At 54.7% G+C, this 25,808-nt stretch overlaps 1 protein-coding gene across 12 annotated transcripts in view; it reads right to left on the reverse strand.

The window, feature by feature from the left end:
• The window catches only part of SLC12A3 (solute carrier family 12 member 3), a 43,661-nt gene extending 26,430 nt beyond the window's left edge, over positions 1-17,231 (reverse strand). For 9 of the 12 annotated variants that reach the window (XM_082369412.1, XM_082369419.1, XM_082369418.1 and 6 more), the window contains exons 1-15: positions 16,909-17,227; positions 16,326-16,469; positions 14,749-14,824; positions 13,596-13,691; positions 13,139-13,278; positions 12,639-12,749; positions 11,540-11,651; positions 10,591-10,721; positions 5,966-6,050; positions 4,869-5,023; positions 4,500-4,607; positions 3,909-4,032; positions 2,168-2,269; positions 1,096-1,251; positions 325-424 (exon numbers count right to left, since the gene is read on the reverse strand). In XM_082369412.1, coding sequence (XP_082225538.1) covers positions 325-424; positions 1,096-1,251; positions 2,168-2,269; positions 3,909-4,032; positions 4,500-4,607; positions 4,869-5,023; positions 5,966-6,050; positions 10,591-10,721; positions 11,540-11,651; positions 12,639-12,749; positions 13,139-13,278; positions 13,596-13,691; positions 14,749-14,824; positions 16,326-16,469; positions 16,909-17,190 — 1,922 coding nt within the window. In that variant the 5' untranslated portion in view covers positions 17,191-17,227. Of the gene's footprint in view, positions 1-324; positions 425-1,095; positions 1,252-2,167; positions 2,270-3,908; positions 4,033-4,499; positions 4,608-4,868; positions 5,024-5,965; positions 6,051-10,590; positions 10,722-11,539; positions 11,652-12,638; positions 12,750-13,138; positions 13,279-13,595; positions 13,692-14,748; positions 14,825-16,325; positions 16,473-16,908 lie in introns of all 12 variants that reach the window. The other 3 variants (XM_082369414.1, XM_082369413.1, XM_082369422.1) reach the window with 3 other exon arrangements.
• Between the last annotated feature and the right edge of the window lie 8,577 nt (positions 17,232-25,808).

Below are 25,808 nucleotides of genomic sequence, written 5' to 3' on the forward strand. Positions count from 1 at the left end.
TGGGGGTGGGGGGAGGGGCTGGAACCAATTCCCCGCAGATACTGAGGGACGACTGTATTGCCCTTTGTATTTGTATTGCCCAGAGCATATTCCGCTGTGGAAACTTAGGTACAGAGAAGTCACTAGACTTGTTTGGTCCCCATGGGGCAGTGTCAGCCCCGGTCTCCTGACTGCTAGGCAGTGCTCCTCCACCCTGTTTCCTCTCTGCGAGGGGACCGTGCCCACCATGAGTCTACCGGTCAGGTGACAGGCCTTGGCCTGGAGGCTCCCGGAGCAGGGTCACGGCCAGTCCTGCATCCCAGGCAACCCCAAGGCTGCACTCACCGATAGTTCTTGATGTGGTCCTCCACCTCGCTGAGACCCACCGAGTAGCTCAGGGCCAGGTTGTAGGAGCCAGCCTGTACCGAGGAGCCCCAGTTCACCTCTGAGGGGTGTGTGCAAGGTTAGAAGTCATGTGAGAAACCAGACATACGTATGTTGACCTTCTTCAGGAACCGAGCACCGTGGGAGCAGGTAGATAGCCTGTAGATCTGTTCCTAACGTTCGCACATGCAATATGGCTACGCATTTAAAAGTTATGCATCAAGCTATTGACTCTACAAAATATTCTCCTCCCTTGACGAAGAGATCTTCACAACGACCTGGAAGGCCAGGCTCTACTTGAGCGTGCTAGGCTTTCCTGGCATTCTGCATCCCACCCCCACATTGCTGTCACCCTGGGGCCCTTGCCTGCATGCGTGTAGACATCCCTGCCCACACGTCCAGGCTTTGACTGGCTGCCCTTCAGTCAGGCAGCCCTCGGTCTGGTGTGCACACCAGTGGGCCGGCCACTCTCAGGAGGATGGACCTGGGCAGGCAATGTCAGGTCCTGCGCGTCCGGGGGTGTGGTCTAGTAGTAGAGGTGTGGGCTCTGAGTGGGCACACTCCCAGGGGCTCCTCAACCCGTGGGAAGGGATGAGGCTGGAGGACCAGAGGGGCCCCTTGAGAGCACAGTGCCTGAGGCAGGCCCTCTGGCTGAGCTGACAGGCAGGACGGCTTGGCAGCCTCAGGGCGAGAAGGGACGCCTGACCCCCTGGGCAGCCTGTGACTGCACACCTGGCTTCTTGTAGATCACATAGAGCAGGAGGAAGAGGACCACACCGATGGCGATGAGGGCCGCCCACCAGGTGAGAAGGAACATGATGACCACGGAGATGATCGCCCCAAACAGCGCCGCCCACTTGCTGTAGTAACGGAATGAGGGTCTCCACCCTGGGTGGGGGGCACAGGGCAGGACGTACGCTCAGCACTCCGGAGCCTCCTCCTGGGCCAGCATAGCTGGGCAGGGCCTGGGTGGCAATGCCCGCAGTGCCCAGGGCTGGGGTCCCAGTCTGTGCCCGCCCACCCACCCTGCTTCCTGGGGCTGGGCTTGGAGGCTCTGGTTGGGCCACACACCTGCCTTGACTGGCATCCTGCTGTGTGAACAGGCTACACCAAGGGGGAGGTGTCCAGCTCCGGCCAAATACGGCCACAGGACATCCAACGTCACAGCAGTGCTGGTTTCCGGGGCTCGCACAGAGCCGAGGGGGTGAGATGGAGGGGAAGGACATGACTCTGCCTAGCCTCACACCTGCAGGCCATGCCAGGGCCGCCACTAGTGACAGCCGCTCCACGGCCCAACTCCAGGGCACTGTGGTCCATGGTCTAGGGAAAAGGTGGCCCCGGGACCAGCCCACCGGTGATTTGGGGCTAATTAGAAAAAGTCTTCCTTGAGACTCTTTACTTCCATCTGCCAGAAAATTTTCGTAATAAACATACAAATCTATAACATCTATGAGTGGCGCCGCCTGGAGTTGGGCAACGTGCAACCTGCAGCCACCCCGTCTGTGACTGACGATTCTGTTCCCTCTCTGGGGAGTCAGACTCCTGACTCCCTTAAAACTGGTGGAGGAAGGTACTAGAAAAGTCTCTGCACACTTTAAACAGTGCATGAATCCATGTATAGTGTACATTGTAAGTGCTTGATAAAGGATAGCTGTTATTATTGTTATTATATGAACGGTCCCTTTAATTGATTTCAATTTGAGAGGTGACCTTGGTCTGCCCACCTGCATCCATGCCTTCCACTCCCCGCTCCATACCCCAGCCCCAGGTGCCTCCTCCCATGAGTGGGGAGGGTCTTACTTACCGGGTGAGTTGGTGATGGAGGCGTGGAAACAGCTGAAATTGATGAGGGCGTAGGAGCACAGGAAGAAGTTGGAGATGATGGGGGCGATGGTGTTGAGCTCAGCTTCAGGGACCCAAGGGAGAGAGGAAACAGTCTACTGGGCAACTCCACCAAGGAGTCCTTGGTACTCTCCCTCTCAGGATAAGGGGACCCCAGATGGGCCACTGAGGCTCAGTGAGTCTCAACTTCCTCATCTGTGAAATGGGTCCATCATTTTGTGAATCTCAAAGTCCAGTGTTTTGTAAACTGTAAACTGCCGGCTCTAAAGAGGATGGTGAGCAGTGTGAGGGTAGATCCCATCAGGCTACGGGATGGCCAAGAACAGTGACTATCACACTTCTTTGTGTGACCACAAATTACAGTAAGAAATACATTTTACAGCGTGACCCAAGACACATGTTCTCTATTCTCTGAAACCTTGAGACTGTATCGCAGTTCCACCCACAATGGAAACCCACTCAAGAACCGGCTCCTTCCCTTCCCTGTCTCACGAGCCCCTGCCCTGCTGCAACCCCTGGCACCCCTAGACACACTTTTGCATGTGAATCCTTGTCTCAGGGCCTGCTTCTGTGGATCCCAAAACAAGACAAACAACTCTTATGTGCCAGGCCTTCTGTACATGAGTCCATTGAATTAACACAAGAGCCTTGCCCCAGAGCATTTGAGATCGTGATCCTCCATCTGAGGTACAGTCAGAACCACCCAGATAAAACGACATCAAACCCGAGGCAGGGGTGGACGGCAGGGTGAGCAGAAAACATCCAGGAACATCTGGGAATGCCAGGCCTGACTAGGTGTTTCCACTCCCTGCTTGTGGCCCTGCTGTCTCTTCATCTGGTGCAGGATCCAGCAGTATCTAGTGTCCAGAAAGGTTCCCTTGAGTGGAAGTGGCTAGACCATTGGGTTATGTCTCATGGCTTGGTGATGCCAGCCTAAGTATTATAGCAGGGATTCAGCTGTGGCAGGAAGGTGCCCCCCAGCCTGGGGAGGTTCACCAACAGCTGATCCTGACCCCATTCCTGTATAGGAAGCAGGGACCAGGGGTCATCATGTCAAGGCACGGTGATTGCTCTTGCTTAGTAGGGCCACCTCTCTCCTAGCAAGTTCCGCCTCATTGGCTAAGTAAATCAGGAAGTACTGGGGAGTGTGCACACATGTATGTGCGTATATGAATGCATGTGTATGTGTGTGTGTGTGTGTGTGTGTGATATACACACATGGTCTCTTCCTGCCCATCTGTGACACACCTTCTATGCATTATTACTCTCATTTTTCAGATGAGGAAACCGAGGCTCTAGGAGGTGAAGTGATTTTTTTCCAAGGTCACACAATTGGCATATGGCAAAGCCAGGATAGAAAGTCAATCTAATTAACTGATTAACTGGAATCTTTCTCCTAAGGCATCCCCTACCTTGGAGCCCAAGGGATCCAGCAGCTCAAGATCTGAGAAATGAGGTTGGTCTAGGTTCTACACCTACAGAGATAGTGATCCAGCTGTTTGTACCAGCTCCCAAGGAGGAATCAGTCAGCTTGTCCTGTGCTCCCAACGTGCTCCTGGGGGCTAGTTCAGACCTGGGGAGGGAGGTCCCAGCTGCCAGGACACAGGAATGCAGAACCAGGGAAAGCGTGTCGGGCCCTGTCCCCATGGCCCTCACGGCTGGCCGGGAGAGGTGGCAGCCCTGCGTACCCTGTGGCCACTCACCGATGATGATGAAGGCCACAGCAATGGCATAGGCCAGCAGGTAGCTGCGCAGTGGCTCATTGTTCTTGCCATAGCCTTTGCCGAAGAAGCCGATCAGTGGGTACAGCTGGTCTACGCACAGGCACTGTGGGCACAGGACGACGGGCTCACCCCCTGGCCAGGACCTGCCCCATCCCCTCCCCTGTGGTCACCTGGACCCCAGGCCCTGCTTGCTCTCTCCGTGACCTCAGCAGGGCACTTCCCGAACTGGGTCTCGGCTTCTGTCTTTTGAAAGGGGACTGATCTCCTGCCCTCCCCACCTCACCATGAAGACTGAAAGGGCAAAAAGGGGCTGACCACATCAGAGGGAAACTGGGAGGGGGGCTGCAAACGGGGCACCAGGCTGCACAGAGGGAGTGAGGGGTGGAAAAGGCAGCTGCTCTTCAAAGCTCGGCACAGGAAGGGGCTGCTTCCTGCAAGCGTTTGCTTTACTAGCTCCTTTTCCTTCAGTCTAGACACCGGGTCACATGACTCCTCCAGGCCTTTGTGGCAGTCACCTGGGGCCCCCTGCACCTGGCCTCCTAGACACTCCCGCCCCCTCTGCAGCCTCACCTGGAAAACTTTGGCGGCAGAGACGAGACAGGCCAGGGCTGAGGAGAGGGTGGCCCCAAAGATGCCGGCCGTGATCAGGGGTGCGAAGCCCGACACCATGCTCATGGTCTGCAAGGACATGGGGTTTGGGCCCCCATGGTGAGGGGTGGGGCCCAGAGCCCCCACCCAGGGCACCCCAGTCCCCGCTGCAGGCAGGGGCTGAGTCTGGGAGCTGCCACCTGAGTCTGCAACCCTCACTGGGGACCCAGTGCCCACCAGGGCAGGAACTGGGCCCAGGCCCCTACCTGAAGGGGCCCCCCAAACCTTGTCTACCCCAGCCCAGTCCAGCCTCCACCCGGCCCTCCCTGCATCTGGCAGGGCCGCGCGTACCTGGTAGTGGTTGATGAGGCCGTAGCGGCAGCTGTGCTGCTGGGCGCACTCGGTAAAGTTCCAGCCGTAGCCACAGGCCAGCCCCTCGCAGGCGCCTGAGCCGGGGGTCACCGTGTCATTCAGGATCCCGGAGGCATCTCGAACCACACAGGAGCCTGAGGAGGAAGGAGGGCGTGGGGAGGCCTCCTTTCCCTCCTCTCTCCTCCCCTCCCACCCCGAAAACACCAGACACTTGTGCAGAGGGCGACACGCTGCTGATGGGCCAGCTCTTCCTTTACTTTATGATGATAATAATAATAATGATGATGATGACGATGACGATGATTTTAGCTACCATGCAGGAGCACCTCCGATGTGCCAGGCCCTGCGTCAAGGACTTTAAACACTCTGGGGAAACAGGTATTACTATTACTTTTATTGTCATTGCCGTTCTACAGAGGCACAGGGAGCTTAAGTGACCTAAGGTCACAGTGTCCTCCTTAAAGTGGAGAACTGGATCTCAGGCCCTACGTGGCTATGACCTGGGCCGTGTCCCTTGGCCGTCTGTGAGCAGCTCATCTCACGATGTGGTTACTGGGAGCGAGAGCATGTGTGAAGATCTCAGTGAGAGGCAAGTATCAACGGCCCAGGCCTGGGTCCAACGCCCATCGCTACCACTCAGGCTCTGTGACCTTGGGCAGGTCACTTAACCTCTCTAAGCCCTTGTTTTCTCCTCCGTCAAAAGGCAGAAATGATAGTGCCCAGATTAAATGTAATAAGGCATGTAAAGGGCTGGGCACGTGGTAGTAAGTCAGTTGCTAGAATCATCTTCCTCCTCCTCCTCCTCATCATTGATTTGATCATTATTCCTGGAGTTGGAACATGACTTTTCCTATAGGATTTTCATACCATAGAATCTGTAACCTGAGGTTTGAAGGGACCAGAGGAGCCTGGGGTGATCCCCCATCTCCACCACAAACTACCCCCCAAGGTGCCCCCCAAAATAAAGTTCGAGGCTCCACTTCCTGGGGTTGCCATGTCCTCCCGGCCCAGCCATCCTTGTTAGAGGGCCAGACGGCACCCTGTGACCCCTCCAGCCGTCTGGGTTGGCAGCTTACCAATGGTGGCCGAGATGGCTAGGTAGGAAATGGTGGTCCAGAAAATGGCCATGAGCGTTCCCTTGGGGATGGCTACAGCGGGGTCCTGGAGGAGGGAGGGAGAGAGGGCATCAGGCAGCCCCTGGGCCTCCGCCCAGGCCCTGTCCTTGTCAGGCTGAGGGTGGGTCAGCAAACACTGACCTTGACCCCCCAGAACCCCCTTCCCCGGGGTGCTGAGAGGAAGGCACCTCGAGACTGAGGACCCACAGAGCGGGACAGGACGGAACCAAGGGGACGGCTGAGACCACATTCAGGGCCCTGGGAGCCCAAGGCAGAGAGAGGAACTCCAAGCAGCCCCAGGCCTGTTCCCCGAGGACACCTGGCTGACGCTTGCTCTGGGGGCTGTGAAGGGTGGGGTGAGGTGGAGGGCTCCCGAGTCAGCCTGCCTGGGGTCAAATCCAGGTGATCGCTGGGCAGCGTGCATGTCCTCCCATGCTTCGGCCCCTCCAGCCTCCCAGGGATGCTGGTGAAACCAATTAATCCTTGTCAAGCTCCTAGACCAGGGCCCAGCTCACCAGCTGGGCTCACTGCGTGCAGTCACTATTATGCACCAGTTGATTTGTCTGGTTCCACAGCAATCAATATATAGACAAGCCCCAAACTCTCTCCTTCCTCTTCGAGAAAGAACTCTGCTGGTGCTTTCCTGGCAGTAGTAGCAGACCTTCACACCCACGTCATGTGTTTCACTCTTCCAGGCACTTTCTCAAACATAGCTTCCTGAGAAGTGGCTGGTGGCGAAACTGAGGCCAGGGAGCTGTGAGCAAGGCCCAGCTCACTGAGCCCCAGCGACTCAGTCCTAACTATGCCGAGGTCCACAGCCTCAGGCCCCCCCAGGCGTGCTGATCCTGGGTGGAGTAACGCAGGCTGGGATTTTTATGGCAAGTTTCCCATCCAGGCATAGACCCTAGCTTGGAGGGGAAGGTCACGTCAGCCACAGGAAGTAAATTCGTAAACCTGCCAGCATTTTCTGGGCCATTCTGCTCACTGCTCAGCTGGCAGGAAGAATCACAGGTGACAGAGCTTGGAGGGACCATGACACTGTTCAAATTCATTGGCAAGTCGAAGCAAAGCTGGCCATGGTCCAGCTCTCTGCCTCAGATACTCGGAGGCCTGCGCTGGAGCCCATGGTCGATCTGTGATGACCAGGCCCTGACCCTGCCCTTAAGGAGCCCTGGCCCAAGTGGAGGAGGTACAGGTGGGATCCTGCCAACACAGAGAGGATCACAGTCCACTGGGGAACAAGGTGGGGGAGACACTGCCAGGAACCCCGGAAGGCCTCAGGGTGGAGGGGACGATTTACGTGGCTCTGAAGGCACTGGGGTGGGAGGAAGGGCGCGGCGGGTCAGAGAGAAGTGGGAGCAGAGCTGGAGGGAGGCTGGAGGCTCTGGAGCACCCCGGGCTGCTGAGGTCTCTGCTCTGGGGGCCCTGCAGCCATGGGCCAGCCAGCCCTGCCCTGAGTCCCTGGTCCCAAGGCCAACAGACCAGGTCAACCTCCCAGCTCACCTATGGTGGGTTGAATAGCGTCTCCAAAAATTCACATTTATCCAGAACCTCAGAATATGACCTTATTTGGGAATAGCATCTTTGCAAATGTAATTAGTTAAGATGAGGTCATACTGGATTAGGTGGGCCCTAAATCCAATGACTGGTGTCCTTGGAGAGGAGAGGACACACAGAGACACATAGAGGAAAGAAGGCCACATGAAGACAGAGGTAGAGATTGGAGGGATGAAGCTACAAGCCAAGGAATGCTCAGGATTGTTGGAAGCTACCAGAAGCTGGAAGAGGCAAGGAAGTATTCTTCCCTAGAGCCTTCAGAGGGAGCATGGCTCTACTGACACCTTTTTTTGGACTTCTGGCTTCTAGAACTGTGTGAGAATAAATTTCCATTGTCTTCAGCCACCAAGTTTGTGGTAACGTGTTATAGCAGCCACAGGAAATGAATACACCAGGTTTCCATCCTACCCTCACGTCTTGGTGTGAAATCTCAGAGCCCAGCTCACAAATCAGGCATATCTGGGTCCACATCTTGCTTATCTCTTCCTGGCTGTGCGCCTTGGAACAAACCCTTTAACCTCTCTGAGCCTCAGCGTCTCTCACCCGCTATCCGTGAAATAAGAAAGTAGCCTGGCATGTAGCAAGCGCCTGTAAATGTGAGCGGTTAGGGGTGGGGACTGTATTGCGACACAACCTGGGACAACACCAGCCTGGCACAGATCCCACGGCAGTCACTAGGAAGTCCCTTGTCTCTGAGCACCCATCCCCCCATCAGCAAATTGAGTTAATAATGCTTTCCTTGGCCTTAGCACAGGGTGTTTGTGAAGATTAAACCAACATGAGATCATGGTCACGAGACTGCTCTGTAAGCACTAAAGGGTTGGGGGACGTAAAGGATTAACAGTGACAATGACAACTTTGTCATCACCCCTTTAGGTCTCGGCTCACATGTCACCTTCTCAGGAGTCTCTGGCCACCTTGTGTAAATTCACACCGTGCTTCTGCACCCCTGACCCAGGGATTGCCTCCCCGCTTCCCTGCTTGATTTTTCTCCCCATCGCTCAACCACCGTCAGGCAAACTACAGATTTTACTTATTTATTTGTTGATTGTCTCTCTCACTAGCATGTCACCTCCATGAGGGCAGGAATTTGTGTCTCTTTAGTTTACTGCTGCATCCACAAGACACTGGCATCAAAGCAGGTGCTCAAAAAATATTGGTTGAATGATGGAGTTGTTGTGATAAAGTTGAGGTCTCTTTGTTTTAGAAACTTGCATTCCAGATCGTCTGACACCTGTGTGTGGGACCCTGGGCAAGCCCCTGACCCTCTCTGAGCTTGGTTTGCTCCTCTGTAACATGGGGGTGATGATGGTAGAAGCTTTCAGCTGTCCCACAGATATTATTTTTAAAGAAGGAGGCACCGTGCCGGCCACATGGTAAAAATCACATTGACCTTGACAACCAGCCTTTAGCACTTCCTCTGGGCTGGGCACTGTTCTAAGCACTTTATGTAAATTAGCGCGTTGAATCCTTGCTCCGTGCCCTGGGAAGCCGGGGCTGCGTGAGTCCCAGTTTACAGCTGGGGAAGCTGAGGTCCAGAGAGGCTTTAAGGGACTTGCATAAAGTCTCCATGAACGGGAGCTGCTCTTCGCTAAGGACTTACTGTCCCACTGGATGGGCAAGGGGCCAGATCTAGGAGAAAAGTGTCCCTTTAGGGCTTGAGGGCATTTAAGACAGAAGAAGGTGTCTGCCCCCGCCCCCAGCTCCAAGACAGCTGCCTGGCCCTGATGCCTGCACACTGGGCTGGTTGGTAACCTGAGAAGCTTGATAAAGCATCTAGATAAATCCACAGGCTATGATGATCTATAACGGGGCTGGGAGGGGAACCAGGCCACCTGAGCACAAGCCCAAGCTCTGCAGAGAACTCGGGGCAGGCAGACCAGGCCCCTGCGGGCCACTCCCCAGAGAAGGGAGAGGAGCTGGGCAAACACGGCCTCCCTCTGATTTCCAGGTCCTGCTAGAGCCACGCTGCAATTCGAGATTGCCTCCAGTGCACAATTCTTAATTCATTTAAGAAAATGCATCAAGGAGCACCTTTCGAGCGGGACTGGAGATGGAGGGTGAAGGTCCCCAGCACAGAGCCAGGCTCCTCACTGTTCATCCCCACTTGTGTACCAGCTCCTTTGATAACCTCCCTCCGGCAAAGATTCTGCTGGCTTTCTCGTCTCTCAGAGCCCAGCTCCAGCCCCACCTCCAGCCAGAAGTTTTGCTGGAGCCCCTGCCACCTCAGTCTGCACTTCTCCCCCACTTGTGCGCATTTTACTTCTGCTCTAACACTTCCCATTTGCCACATCCCACCACTGTTCACTCAACACACAGGCACCAAGCACCTAGGACGCGTCAGACCCTGAGCTGGGAATAGGGACATAGAGGTAGGCCCCAGTTCTCCAGATGCGGCGGGGCAGAGACATAAGTGGCCTGACATCACTAAATTAGGGGAACCAACACTCTGACAAAAGGGCTGGGAGAGGTGTAAGGATGGAGGCTTTAATTTGCAGGAGGAACAGAACTTTGCAAGGTAAAGAAATGAGGATAGCGAGTCCCAGGTAGAGAGCACAGCAGAGGCAAAGGCGTGGAGGAGGGACAGGGCAACAGGGGCAAAGCAGTAGATCCTCAGGGCCGGGTCAGGGGTCATGGGAACAGCAACAGTTCCCGTGGGGCTGGGGCCTCGCACACCGAGCCAAGAAGCCTGCCCGCATCAAGACGATGGAGAGCCCTGGGAGGATATGCCCGATCCCGTCTGAGTGGAAGGTCAAGCTGGGTCAGTCTTCCCCTTAGGCTGGGAGTCCCAGGATCGAGGGAGGAGACTAGCCCATTTGGGGGCGGCCCTCAAGGCCTAGAGTGCAGTGGTGCCAATCAACAACCTCAGAATGGAGTGGGATGAATGGGATGGATATGGGTTGGCTTGGATTGAGTTGGACGGAAGTTTAGAAGCTCTGGCCCTGGGGTCTCAGGGCTCCGCTCAGTGCCCAGTGGGACACCCTGGTAGGACAGGGCCAGGAAGCAGGAGGGCTGGGCATCTTGCTCACCTTGAGGTCCCCGGAGATGTTGGCTCCCGCCAGGATGCCTGTGGCTGAGGGGAAGAAGATGGAAAACATCCCGAAGAAGCTGCCGTCCACGCCCCGCCAGTCAGGCACCAAGTTCTGGGCAAAAATGTCCGCTGGAAAAACAAGGCCTGAGTCAGGGCCTCCTGGAAGGCCTGGGCCCCCTCTCTGGGCCCAGCCGGGCAGGCAGGAGGCTCCCATGGCAGCTCCTGGCTGTGGGAGTCGGGGGTGCCAGCCTCCCCATGTAACCGAGCAGGACCCTATGGGGCCTTCCCAGAATTGACCCCCACCCATGTCCTCTGCCTGCCTTTTGTCTGTAGATAAACTTTAGTTAAAGAATACATTTAATCAGAGAAGTGAGAACATGCAGGAAGAAAACAGTCAAGCAAGACAAAATAATAGTAGCTTAGCCATTAAACAAAGTCAAGGACTTTTAGTTCCTCCTCAAGGGCTATAGATAATATTCTGAACCAAATCCTTTGAGCTGTTTTGCAGCTACTGAAACCCCCATCAGGTGGGAGAAGTTAACTGCGTGCTGCCCACAAGCACGTAGACCTCAGACCAGCTGGAACCAGAAGGCTGATGATGTTGACTCCCGATTACCTCACCACCAGCCAATCAGAAGAATGTCCACCAGCTGATCACACACCCCACACCCCCCTCCCTCACTCTATCTTCATAAACCTTTCCCTGAAAGCTTTCAGGGAGTTTGGGTCTTTTAAGCACTCGCTGCCCTGGACTCCTTGCTTGACCCTGAAATAAACGCTGCGCTTTCCTTCACTACAACCCAGTGTCAGTAGATTGGCTTTACTGCGCACGGGTAAGCGGACCCAAGTTTGGTTCGGTAACACCGGTGCCCACATAATGGGCCAGATTGGTGGGCAGACTGTCCCTGTCCCCAGAGCCACGGGCAGTGGCCCCAACCCGCACGTACCCCGGTAGCTGAAGAAGCCTTTGGAGGCCTTGTCCTCAGAGGGGGGGATCAGTGTCCCCACCAGGTAGTTGGCAAAAGAGACCATGATGACGAGGAAGAAGAGCACCTGGGCCTGGGAGGAAGGGAGCCTGGAGGTCAGACGGTCTGGCTCCACCTGTTCAGGGAGCCCCAGCAGGGAAGAGCTTGCCCCAGGTCCCTTACTCTCCCATTCATTCATTCATTCATTCATTCAACACCCATTACTCCACAGGCTCTGTCCTAGGAGCTGGCGACATAGCAAGGCTCCTGTCTTGCTGATAAATAAGGAGGATGAATCTAGAGTAAGAACAGGGGGTGTCCCGGGGACTGGGTTGAGGCTACTTTAGCAGGGTGGCCTGAGAAGGTGTCTTCAAGGGTCCTAAAGGAGGAGGATAATGGAGCAACAGAATGATGGGGGCATAAGCTTGGTGCATTCAAGGAACAGTGGGGAGGTGGTGGAGCTGGAGTTCAGAGCCAGGGGGCGAGAGGAGGGGCGGCCGGGGCCGGGGCTGTGCTGGTCAAGGCTGCCGGCTGCGGCCCAACATCTCTTCCCTTATTTCATGCTGAACCTCTGACTCGGGGCTTGGGATAGGTTCAGATGAAGACCACGTTTCCCCAGCCCCCCTTACAGTGAGGTGTGGCCATGGACCACGTTCCGGCCAACGGGAAGTGAGCAGAAGGAATATGTACAACTTCCAGGCTGGGGTAGAAAAGGAAAGGGGAGGGGGATTCTCTCCTTTCCACCCTCTTTCCCCTTCCTGCTGACTGGGCTGGGGACATGGAGGTGGGGGCCGTCATGGGCCAGGTGGATGAGGGCCACACCCCAGGGGTGGAGAGGCCACAGGATGGAAGGCGCCTGAATACCTGGTCCCCAGGGGCCACACACACACCTGGACTGTTCCATGAGAGAGAAATGAATGATTCTGGCTTAGGGCCCCCTTCCTTAGGGTCTCTGTCAGCAGCAGAACTTAAAGCTCATCTGACACACACAAGAGGCAGAACAAAGACCGGGACCAGGTCCCGTGACTCCCGCTTCCACACTCGACCGTGCCCACATCCCTCCCCAACATCCTGTCCTCACCTTGGACTCCCACTCCATGCCAGCCAGGGAGATGGCCAGCAGCACAGTGATGGTGACCACGCCAATGATGCGGATGTCGTTGGTGGGGTCCACGATGGGCGAGCCGTACTCCTGGGGGAGGTGACAGGCCAGGCTGTGTGCTGCCTCTGAACAGCCCACCCCCCCCAGGCTCCTCCACCTTGATTTACCTCATTTATGGTTGCCCTCTCATAGGAAAACACAAACTCAAACCCCTCCCCTGCCCACAAGTCCTCCAAAGCAGCTACTGCATGGGTCTGGACAATTTGGCCCTAAAGGCAACACGCACCCCTGAAGGAGATTTCTGGGGACGGTCTTTATTTGAAGAGATCATCAGAGTCACCCACAATGATCGGACTGTGGCTTTGGTCCCTAAAGGCCAAATTGGGTAGAGGGGCAGGAAGGCCCGGCCCAGAAGGTGTGGAGGAGAATGCAGCAGGCGGCCAGGGCTCTGTCTGCCCGGGGTCCAGCCCCTACCTCACCTGGAGCAAGTCCTGCACGGTCTCTGCGAAGCCCACAGTGTGCATGGCCACACCCACAGCATTGGCGAAAGCAAAGATGAGGCCGATGGAGCCCCCTAGCTCTGGGCCAAGACTCCGGGAGATGAGGAAGTAGGTGCCACCTATTGGGGACAGAGCCAGGAGCCATGAAACCAGAGGAGTCAGCTGGCTGTGGTGGACTTGGGGCAGGCAGAGCTGAGGCTGGGAGGGGGTGAGCATGGGGCCCAGGGGGTTCATGGTGCAGGAGACAACCAAGGCCATCCCATCCCATAGGTGTGGAGAGCCTGCCCAAAGCCTACATCTGGAATCAACAGGGGCAGCCTGGGGTGTCCCCGTCTGGGTGGGGGTGGAGGGTAGGGAGTGGTTCAGAGACCCATTCCTGGGGTGAAGACTCGGAGACCTACACGAGGAGGACCTTGGGGCTGGGGTGGGGGCCCACCTGACTTGACCTTGCCGTTGGTGGAGATGGCCGAGATGGAGAGGCCCGTGATGGAGGTCACCGTGACCGAGAGCAGGATGATGATCCAGGTCAGGACTGTGGGGGTGGGCGGGGAGGTGATCGCCCCAAAAAGTCAGGGCATTTCTCAGAAGGAGCCATTTGAGGAACCTGAATCAGCCAACTGATTCACCATGTGACTTAAGTCACTTTCCTTCTCTGAGCCTCACTTTTCTCATCTGAAAAATGGGTCTCTGTCTACCTCCTGGTATATTCTAAATAGCCAGGGAGCTGATAAGCCAACATGTAAAGGATCATTACATATGGAAGGGTAGGTATCCTCTCTTAATAATAAAAAATAAAGTAATAGTTACCACTTGATGAGCACCTCTGGGTGCCAAACCCTTTGCTGTATTATGTGCATCAGAGGAATCCCACAATAGATCTGTGAGGTGGGGACAGTTATTGCCCCCATTTAACTGATGAGGAAACCAAGGCTCGGAGAGGTTAAAAACTTGTCCAAGGGCTTCCCTGGTGGCGCAGTGGTTGAGAATCTGCCTGCCGATGCAGGGGACACGGGTTCGAGCCCTGGTCTGGGAAGATCCCACATGCCGCAGAGCAACTAGGCCCGTGAGCCACAACTACTGAGCCTGTGCGTCTGGAGCCTGTGCTCCGCAACAAGAGAGGCCGCGATAGTGAGAGGCCCGCACACCGCGATGAAGAGTGGCCCCCGCTTGCCGCAACTGGAGAAAGCCCTCGCACAGAAACGAAGACCCAACACGGCCAAAAATAAATAAATAAATAAATAATAATTAAGAAAGCAACTTAAAAAAAAAAAACAACAAAAAAAAAACTTGTCCAAGGTCACACAGCATGGTACAGAGCTAGCAGCTGGTCTGTCCACAGTGTGAGTTCCTAACCCTGATGCTCTGCAGAAGAAATTTGGCTCCAAGAGGTTAAGTGACTTACTGAGGGCAAACTGAGCCAGGGAGAGCCCCCAGGCCTGCTGACTCCATGTCCAGTGCTCCTTGGCCACACTGCCCTGACCTCTGTAACCTGTGGGCTCTGTAACCCAAGTTCAAGATTGCTCCCGTGGAGCCTGGGAGGACCAGGACCCGGGCGCACCTTCCCCCTGCCCCCCAGAGGCAGCACTCACCAATGCCTGCCTGGGCGGTAATCCAGGGGAGCCGCAGATAGAGGATCACACCCCAGATATTGAGCATGCAACGGATCTGGGAGGAGAGGGGGGGTCAGAGGCCACCTGGGTGGGGCTGAGTACCCCAAGGTCAAGCACATAAGTCCCTGTCCCCAGTCTTGGCATGGCATCGGGCACCTAGGGGACACCTGGGCTCTCTCTTTACTTCACCCACTTTAGTGAGTGCCCACTTCAGTGCCTCTCTGGTTCTGTGGGGCAGGGAGGGGAGGGGTACCCAGAGACTCACCTGTCCCTCCCACCACTCTCCTACCCTCCTTCCATCGAGGCCTGAGGATGGGCTGCAAGCATTATCACCCCTCACTCTGCTCCAAGCCCAGGGTCCTGTGTCTGCCAGCCCTAGTCATGGCCCAGTGGCCAGCTGTTGGCCCAGAGCCTGGCATTCAGGGGGAACTCAGCAAATGCCAGCTGAGCCAATGCCCTACATACAAGCAGAAATCAGGGCTCAGGTGGCTGTGACTTCAGCTTCCGAATTTAAAGCAAAGCCAGACGCCACAGCTGAGGCTGGAATCCCATGTGGGAGGGGCTGGTGTGGTCTTTGGCCCCAGCCACGTCTTGTGGTGGGAGACATGTGGCATTTACAAGCCCAGGGGGATTTCTTTTTTCTTTCTATCTTTTCTTTTTTTTTTTAAGTCTTTAAAATTTTTTTGAATTTAATTTATTTTTTTAAAAATTGAGGTATAGTTGATTTACAATATTATATTAGCTTCAGGTGTATAACATAGTGATTCGAAATTTTAGGCCTGGGAAATTTCTAAGGCCCTCCATATGCTCTGAGGCTCTGGGCCCACACCAGGCTCTGGCCACCACAGTGAAGGAGGGAGACCCAGACTCCGGATTACGGGCCTCTGGTGCTAGAGGGGGGTTGACCGTTCAGATGGAGAAAGAGGCACAGCCAAGCAGGCAGTTGGCAGAGTTAAGGTCAGAACCCAGGCTTCCTGCCTCCCAGAGCAGGAAGCTTTCTCCTAGATCTCATGCGATCCCCTCTGTAAAGTGCCATAATGTCTTCCAAAGCCAAGTACATTAGATTGTTTGCTATCTCGGGGCCTAAAACAGCAAACCTTCTCCTTCCCATCATGGAGAATGAGAAAACAATGTTGTGGATTTGTGTTTAGTGCTGCCCTCTGGTGGCTCTTTGGGGAAACACAGTTTCTCTCAATAACTCCAAGGTAGGCATTCATCCAAGCGCTTTACATCTATTAATTCATTGAATGCTCATCATTTCATAGACGAGGAAAGTGAGGCATAGACAGGTTAAGTAACTTGTCCAAAGTCACATGATGACTGAGCAGACAAACAGAGATCTTCCCCAGGGCTAGGTCTCAGCCTGGGGGATAAACGGAGGTCAGGAAGTACAAAAGCAGAGAAAATTTGAGGTCACTATGCAGATGGGGAAACTGAGGCCCGGGCTGAGTCTTGGGTCTGCCTTGACTACTAAGGCCCGAGAGTCCAAGCTGAGCCTGAATGGAGCTCTGTCTCCCTACCCCTATCCCTGGACATCCCATCCACGCCCCACTCACCATCACCCCCTTGACCCAGCCAAAGCGCACAGGCTCCTCAGGGTTCTTCTCGCCGTTGGTACCTGTCTCATCCTCCACCAGCCCATCGGTCATCTCATGGCTGGGCCGGCTGTCAAAGGCCAGGGCATGCAGGTGGCTGCCTTCCTGCTGGGAGCGCAGAGACCGCGGGTCAGGCAGGCAGGGGTCATGACAATCCAGCTCCCCCACCTCCCCACCCTCCACCGTCCAGCCTCCCAAGTAGCAAACCAGCAAGCCCCGTCTCTGCTGCAGAGCTTTCTTACCCTCCTCTCCCTATCTCCTTTAAGTGAGTGTAAACTCTGTAAACTTCCACTGACTGGGAGCTCATTACCTCTCTGGGCAACCCTAGATTGCTTGATTGGGTCGCCAATGACTGGGCAATGAATATTACATGTGCCCAGAGCTTTACAGCTCCCATACCTGCATTCCATATGGGCCTCTCAACCCACGAGGAAGACACCTGTTTGTCCCCATGACACAGATGACAGAGCCAAGGCTCAGAGAGGTTAGGTAACTGGTCAAGGTCACACAGCAGGAAGGGCCACTCTTCTGGGACGGTGTTTACCTTGAGGAAGGAGTGCAGGTCGGCCAGCGTGGGCCGGACTTTTCGGGGCTCGCCGGGCAGGGTGCTGTTGGCATAGTGCTCGTAGGCAGGCACCACATCGACAGTGTTGTAGCCAAAGGTGCGCATGTAGAAGGTGCTGCCGTGGGTCAGGTGGCTGGGGTGGCTGCTGTCATAGGCGGCCGGTGGCGGGGGCTCATCGCCCCCCAGCAACGTGCTGATGGTGAAGCGCCCACTGCACAGAGCAGGGTCCCTGGGCGTCTCCAACACCGGCAGCTCTGCCATTGTGGCTCTGGGTGTCGGGGGAGGGGGCCAGGGTCGGCGGGGACATGCAGGGTGGCTTTATAGGCTGGGGCCACAGCAGGGAGGAGGCGGAGAGGTTGGCCCAAACCGCCCACAGCTGGCGAGCAAGGTCCCTGGACAGGGTGGGAGGCAGAGCACGTGCCTGATGCTGTCCTGCCCACCATCTGATCTCGGAGATAGCAACATGGCCTTGGACTGGGAGCCGGGACTGGGTCAGCAGAGAAGGGGGGCATGCCCAGCCCCTGGGCCCTAGAGAGGCTCTTCTGAGTTTGGGGGCAGTGGACATCAGAAGCCGGACCCTAGGAAGGAGTACTCACCAAGAGGATCCTTAGGGACCCTACGAGGGTCCCCAGAGACAGACTGATGGCCTGAGGACCCACTCCACGCAGGTTCAAAAACCTCTTGTTTCAGTATATGGTATTTAGTTTTATATTTTGTTTATTTAGTATGTTCAAATAGATGAATGGTATGACATTTAAAAAGATACACACACACACACACATATATATATATATATATATAAAAGGTTAGTCTCTCTGACTATGAGAGAGTTAGTGTGGTGGCCACCTGATGTGCCGCCAGAAAAGAAGGACAACCCCCAGCTGCTGCGAGGGGTCTCAGTGTCAGCTCCTATGGCAATTGCCTTGCCTATGGCCGAGTTCCCCCATGGAGCTCTCATCCAATGATAGGTGTGGGATGCAAAGGCCTGATGCCCTGCCCCCAGATCTGAGGAGCCACCCCACGTCCAGAAGTCCCCAGGGTCAGCTGAGGCTTTGTCTACACAGCAGGCCACTCCTCCCTCTGTCCTGTCCTGCTTCCTTCTCTTCTCCCCAGAGGTACTGAGCCCAAGAGCTCTACTGGTGAGTGCCCTTCAGGCTCACCTTTGTCTCAGAGTCTGCTTCCTGGGGGTGGGTGGCCTAAAGCTCACAGGAAAACCACTCATTTCTTTGTTATCCCTGCTGGGTTTTGCATCTTTCAGCCATTCAACTAACAAACCTTATTGACCATCGACCATGTCATGGGTGGAGACAGGAGGCAGGAACACAGACGGCGGGCACAGGCCTACGTTCACAGGGCTGCTGAGTTAGTGGGGGAAACGGACCTGGAAAGAGACCAGCCCCGCTGTGTGAAGAGGGCGGCGATGGGAGAGATGCACATGGAGGAGGGTCAGGGTGGGGACAACCAGGGACAGGACAGACCCCTGACCGGAGTCTTGGAGGACAAGCTGCTCTTCTGAAGGCAGGGGATGGATGGAGGCCTCAAGGCCACCACCAGCCACAGGCTTCTAAGCTTGACTTATGCCCAGGCTCTGGCCCTCCTCGTGAGGGACACACTTTCTCTACCTCCCTGCCCTGCCTCTCAGACCTGGGCTGGGCTCTCAAAGCTCACCTACGTCCCCAGAGACCAGCTCTGAGATGCTCAGAGCCCCCCAGGGCTCCATGACGTCCATCAGCAAGTCAGCACCAGTGGACTGAGAACTTGCGGGGGGCCTGGCTGGCTTCTGCTGCCCCCTCACTCCTGGTCCAGAGGGGCCCAGGACAGGAGGAAATGCTCAGACTGTGTTAGGGTAGCAAGCTGCGTTAGGGAATCACCCCTCTAAGAAGAGGGTGCTTCAACGGGGGTCCAGGAGCCCCACAAATCTGTAGACAAGTTTTCATACCTAAGTGCATTTTTCTGGAAAGGGGGGCATAAAGTTCATCCAACTTGCTAGAAGACCAGCCCACAGAGGCAGGGATCTGGGCCCATCTTGTTCACTGACATTCCCAAGCAGTTAGAACAGCACAGAGCAGGTCCTCATTAAACGCTTGTTGAATGAGTAACGAAGGGAAGCCAGAACCAAAGAGAGGCTGCCATAGAAACCCTTGGCTGACAGAACCACCCCAGGGGTGGGGGTGGGGACAAAGGGTAGGTCCTTGGGTCCTCCCAGCTCAACCAGGCACAGAGGTGAGCTGACGGCTGGTCCTCGAGGACAAACCCAAAAGTCTATGATCACTATACACTGTTTTGCAAAGTTGATATATTTACTATGTGTTCACTTCTTTAAAAGACTCTTCTCGGGGCTCCCCAGACCCCCAGACTTGCCTACTCCCTCTCCAGGACCTCTGGCCCCTCCTCAGAGAGGTTTCTGCAGGAGGGTGTCCCCAACCCCCAAGCCAGCTGCCAGCAGGGGGGAAGGCTCCAAGGTGAGGACTCCACAGCCAGGACCCCAGCCGTGGTCAGTCTTCCACCTTCCCTGCAGCGCCCCGCCCCATCTGCCAATTACTCCTTCCCTCCCACGGGGCCTCAGGGTAGAGCTTACAGACCTTATCGCCCTCTCCATCTTTAACTGCCACTTGACTGGTGAAAATCACAGCTGCCCAACACCCCCTTACACCGTCCCTACACACCCTGTCCCCGGAGCAGCTGTGGAAAATTCGTGATTAAGATCTTAGGAGAGAAAGTGGCCAGAGGGACCAAGGCTGGTTTCCAGCAGCACTGGGGCCCCGGCACAGTGAGGGCCCACAGCTTTGCTGGATGACCTTGAGCAAGCCACTTCCTCGCCCTCCACAATTCCCAGGCCTGGGTCAGCTCCAAGGTCCCTCCCAGCCCTGGAGGGGAGCATTTGCTTTTTCGAGAAGCCTTTCCTGCGCCCCCCATACCTGTATGTCTCTGGGTGGGGGGATTTAAGCAGGACCCCTCAAAAGGCTTATCAATAGGACAGTTGAAGGGACTGTCGGAACTCCTTGTCCCAAAGCACAGACGCCAAAGAAAGGGGTTTCCTGCCCTTGGATGGAAGTCCATCCCTTTGAGAAATGCTCACAGAGGCACTCTTCTTGATGGGGGCACCATGTGGGTCACACACGACTCCTGCCTTCCAGGGCTTCAGCTGCCAGGTTGCCCAGAGCCTGTCAGGTCTGAGACCAGGAGTGGAAGTTGGAAGAACCCTGAGTGAAGCCCTGGGATTTGGCCTCAGGGGCTGTCAGGCTCCCATCTCAGTTGTCAGTTTCCCCAGGGCTCTGAGCAAGTCGTCCCCTCAGCCCCCTCAGCCCCCACTTAGCAGCCGAATGGAAATGACACCTACACCAGCGCTGGCTCTCACTCACTCAAGGGCCCCTGGCTGGGTGACTTAGGGCCCCTGGCCTCTCCCGGTTCTTGGAGGAGGAAGAATGGGGTGGTAAAGGAACAGAAAGACACAGGAAACTCCCTGGAAGGGAAAACCCCAGGCACAGGGGGCTGAAATGGTGAGGACAGAAGGGCCTGCTGTCTTCACAGCCACCGAGGCACCTAAGCCCTTATGCACCAGGACTGGAACTCACAGCCTAGCCTGGCAGACTAACCAGCAAGGAGGTCGCAGCAACTGGCTAGCAGAGGAGGGAGGCTGCCCTGGAGGAGGGGGAGCCTCGAGGGGAGACGTAGGCAAGGATGGAGGGGGTCTGGGGCATGGGGCTTGGGAAGGTGCGGTCAGTGGGAGGGACCAGGTGGTGGGACTGGAGCTCACGGTGCCGTGGTGGGCGGGGGAGGGAAGAAGTGGTGGGAGAAGAGGCTGAAAGGGGTCCGACTGTTTCTTCAGTCACTCACATTTATTGAGTGCCTACTGCATACCATACCCCGTGCTAGGCAAGGAAGGCACCACGGAGAACAAGACAAAGGCCCTGCCCTCCTGGAGCTCACATTCTAGTGGAAGAGACAGACAAGCAGTAAACAAGCAATCATCATGGTACATTCAGTGATAAGTGCTATGAAGAAAACAAAGCTTTTTTTTTTTTTTTTTTTTTAAAGGAGGGGCATTTAGGCCTCTCTGAGAATGAGAAATTTGAGCTGAGATCCAACAATAAGGAGGAGACACCCATAAGTGAGCAGGTGTGAGCACAGGGGTTCCAGAAAGAGGAGAGAGCATGTGAAAGGCTCTGGGGTAGGAGTGTGGTTGGGGCTTCAAGATGGCAAGGAGGCCAGGATGGCAGGAGCCGAGGGACTGAGGAGATGGGTTTGAGACATGGAAGGGGGGACACCAGGCCTTATAAGCCAGGGTTAGAAGTTCCACGTTCTATTATGTGATGGTCAGATTTATATTTTTCAAAGTTCACTTTGGTCATTGTGTGGAGATCGGATGGAGGGAGGCAAGGGCAAAGCAAGACTAGTGGGGCCACTGTGGGTGCATGAAGGTGGTGGCCGGGCCGGGGAGTAGATGTGGATGGCAGGGTCGTGAGAAGTGTTGGGAGTTGAGATATATTCTGAAGGCAGAGCTGATAGAACCAGCACACGGATTCGTGTAGGGCAGGAGTTGGAGAGAGAGGGGAACAGGGAAGACTCTATGGGGGAAATGTGGTGTCATTTCTGAGTAGGGACACCTGGCAAGGAGGGCCTTGAATGCCAGGGTAGGAGACTGGCCTTTGTCCTGGGGAATCAGATCTCATCTGTTTCTGGAAAGCTGGTGGGGGGCATAGTGGGGTGGTGAGCAGTGCCAGGAAGAAAGCACAGGGCCAGGGAGGGCCGGGAGGGGCTCCAGTGACAGTCAGGCAGAACAGACAACGGCACAGCTCTGAGCCCTAGGGCTCACCCCTGACTGCACACAACACTCAACCATCTCACTGGAGCCTCTGACAAATGCTGACTCCCCCGCTGGGGATGCTATGGGCCTGGGGCCGAAAAGGGGGTGAGGGGCCGGCATCAGTATTCTTAGAAATCTCCCCAGGTGGAACTGAGGGGCAGTCAGGCTGAGACCCAGTGGGCTAAAGAGAACAATCTTTCACACGCAGACTGCCCACCCCCACACCAACCCCTGCCCCATCCCCACGTCCACATCGGCCCCGGTCCCACGAGGCTCGCCTGGAGAGGATGGGTATGATGCAACCCTGGTGTCGTGAAATAGCCGGGTAAGAGGATGCGCTGCTCGTCGGCCTGATTCACAACACCAGCTGCAGCAACGATACCAGAACTCGGCGAGCTTCCTCCTCTGGACGTGGCTCCGAGGGTCTGAGGCAGTGATGGCAAGCCTGGGCAAACATCCTCCCGGACCGATGGCTGCCCTGGGCCAGCGCCATGCAGAGGCCCAGGGCTGCAAATGATGGAGGCTGGGTCCCTGCCCACAGGGGGGCGCACAGACTTGATGGTAGCGAGGAAGTGGGGAGCAGACACAAAACCCTGTATACAGTATAGGGGGAAGGGCAACAATGGAGGTGTCTGGCACTGGAAAGGTCTGGGAAGCCAGAGGCTGACTGCAACCTCTGCAAGCGACCAGGACCAAGAAAACTGAGATTTCTCTTGAGCCTTGCAAACCACATAAGTGTGTCTATTGCAATCCTGGTCCTTCTATCCCGACAGTGTTACAGGAGTTGAACATTGAAGTACCCTGAAGCTACTGGCAGCTAAAGCAAAAGGGAAACATGTTTGATGATTAAGATATTTTCATTGTTAAAGGAACAACTCCTGGTTCCTTTTACTTCACGGTTAGACTTGCTTTTTGAAAAAAGTCTTTTTAGCCAACATTCATTCCACAAGTAATTGTAGGTATTAATAATGGATTAGACACAGCCTGGCTGTTTTGGAGGATACACAGAAGGACAGGGCACGATCACTGTCCTCAGAGGAGGTAACGGTCACAACAGCCACAACCCAAGGCCCAAAGGCAGAAATCCCTGGATAAAATGCTACAAGGGTTCAGAGAAGGGATGACTTCCTCTGGCTGGGGTAATGATGGAGTGGGATGTATGAAGCAGCACAGTTAGAATAAAGGCAAAAAGAGATAAACAAACATTTAAGGCAGGAGAGTGCCATGTGTTAGCTTGGAGCTTCCTGGCAGCCAAGGCAAAAAGTAGAATTATAATCAGTAGTCACTATCTGATAAAAAGAGTGAGATTTCACTTTTTTCCCCCTCATCCTCTTCTCATAAAGAAAATAAATCTCTGTCAACCCTTGATCCCTCCATCCAAGCTTGGAAAAGATTCCAAAACGAGGGTGGCTTGAGCTCATTTCTGCTGCATCAACACAAACTGAAGCAGTGATTCTAACAGAAATTCGGTCCTGTAGTCACAGGCATGACCATGTGCTCTTCACCCTGATGACTCAGCCTATGTGCTCTCCAAGAGACCAAGGAGCCAAACCCATAGTTTCTCCTACCCCCAGCTTTTCACTTTTAAATACACCTTCAGTTTTTCTAACTTTCCTGTAAACCTTCTTGTCTTTCTTGAAAAAAATAGAGGAGAAACATGGTCATTCTGCTTGATTTTGAACTCCACAGTGCATTCCTAATCAGAATACTCCTTAATGGCATCTTTTGGAGCTCAGGAGCCTCTGAACTGATACTCAACCTGGGACCAGGGGTCCTAGAATCATGGAACTGCTTTAAAAGCTCAGCTTTCCCCACCCCATCCCCCAAATTGGGTCCAGCCCTAGACACATGGAGGGAGTAGGAAGGATAAGAGTCAAAGGAGGCCTGGACCTGGCTCTGCACCACCTACCTCATGACCTCGGGCCTGTGTGCCTTAGTTTCATCATCTGCCAAATGGATAATTCTTCTCAATGAGTGTTTTGATGATCGAGAGAGGGAACTTGTGAAAGAAGCATTTCAGAGGACATTAATATTGCTCTGCAAATATATATGTGTGTGTGTGTATATATATTCCGCCCCCCACCCTTCCCCCAGCTCTTTAGCTACCAGAAAAGAAAGGTAGGGGTGGGGGAAGAAACCAACTCATCCTTGACTATTTAAGGCAATACTTTTTAGTAACGGCAGGCACTAAAATTTATTAACAAACAAACCAAAAAGTTAGGGCATTAGGAGGAGTTGCGGGGAAGGGTTGCTCGGGATCAGAAGGTGGAAACCCAGAGAGAGTTGGATTTGGTCATTTGCATTCATCACAACTCGGGCTTCGATAGGGCAAACGTCCAGAGGATCCCAGAATCCCAGAGAGAGGGTCTCCCCCATCATCTTGTTGCCCCTTTACCAGACACTTGAAATAAGCTACTGACCTCCTTAATATATATCCCAAAGGATCTTCTGCCGGTGGTCACCCAGGGTTCAGCTGCAAGATGACACTTGCCATCCGGAATGCATTTGTGCTAAAGTGGGGAAGGGGCTGGATCCAAAGGGAGTCTGCCCTCCAGACGGGGTCCCTCTGGCTGGGTGCGAGTTCCCAGGGTATGGAGCCCTACAGCAGGAAGTCCGAGGGGCTTTGCGTGGAGCGGGAATCGAGTCCTCACTCCCAGGGAGCTTCGTTAGCAGCAGCACTGAGTGCTGGAGAGGCTCAGGACAAGCCCAGCAAGGCCTGTACCTGCCAAAGGTGGACGCGGGAAGGCTGGGGGCAGGTGGACACTAGGAAAGAACACCCCTGATGAGGGCCCAGGGATTCGGCCAGAGTTGTCAGATGGTCATTCACTTGTGATTTCCTGGGAAATGGACACTGCCGTCCCTGCCACCCCCTCACCACCCCCACAGTAATGCATTTCAACTGGTGCCATTTTAACTGATTAACCATCAACATCAAAAACCATCCTAGACAACTAGCTTTGACCTTGGTGGGTACACAAAGGGCAAGTTGACCCAATGGGCACTAGGTATGGCACATATTTTTCCTAACTAGTTAGAATTTTCATCTTCCTATTTAGTGCATCTCTGACAATCTATGATTTATTGAAAGCCCGTGTTGAGGAGGGTGGGGGGAGTCCACATTTAGAGGGGCCTACTTCACTCCCTGCTTCCAGTCAGAACAATGGTCTTGACCCTGTTCTTGACCCAGGACATGAAAATCACCTGGGGAACTTGAAAAAACCAGTCAGCGCCTAGGCTCCTCCCCAGACCAATTAAGTCAGAAACTCAGGGGGCAGGGGCTTGGAAGCCAGTATTTTTAAGAGCTCCCCAGGTGATCCTAATCGGTATCCAGGGTTGAGAATGGCAGAGCTGGGGCTATAAGCTTGAGAAAGATGTGCCTAAGGCTGTGCACAGCACAAAATCTGGCTTTTCTTGATAAAGGTAATGCTGATTTAGGGTTTCTGAAAAATAATCTTTCATGTTGTAAAAGGATTTTAAAGAGTTTTTTTATTCTGGGTAGACTCATGAATACATAAGCAGGCCATCAGCCCTTTGCTTGAATTCACTGCCTAAGGCCAACAGACAGCTTTACAGTTATTGATTTGTAAGACAAGTGTGTGTCCCCAGATGAGACCACCCCTCGTCACTCTGCCTGATGGACCACACACCCCAGGTGCAAACCCCACATACTCACCTCTTGGACAAGGTGGATGCCCCACAATCAGGTTTCTGCTCAGCCAGGAAGGGCTGCACATGAGGCCTGTGACCTCTGGCAGTTCTCCACCTGGCTCCAGGGCCCCTCAACTCACCTGAGTCCTGCTGTTTCCCCAGCTTCAAGGTCATAGGAGAGATTAACAGCTGCATGAGACTGCTGGGGTCGAGTGGGGAGCTGGAGTGGAGCTCACTGTATCATTCTGGGCTGGCTGGGGCCCCCCACCCCACCCACCCGTCTGCGGTCTGGACCCTGGTCAAGAGCAGATGGCTCCTGCATCCCCCAGCCACAGGAAATCCTGCCTCTGATCTTCTTTATCAAGCCCTTTCTTGTGGCATCTCCTAAGGCTTCCTATTTTATTATAGTGTCTGTGCGCACGCA

This window comes from Balaenoptera borealis (genome assembly GCF_965194805.1).
Source record: "Balaenoptera borealis genome assembly, chromosome: 19".
NCBI classification, from domain to species: domain Eukaryota; kingdom Metazoa; phylum Chordata; class Mammalia; order Artiodactyla; family Balaenopteridae; genus Balaenoptera; species Balaenoptera borealis.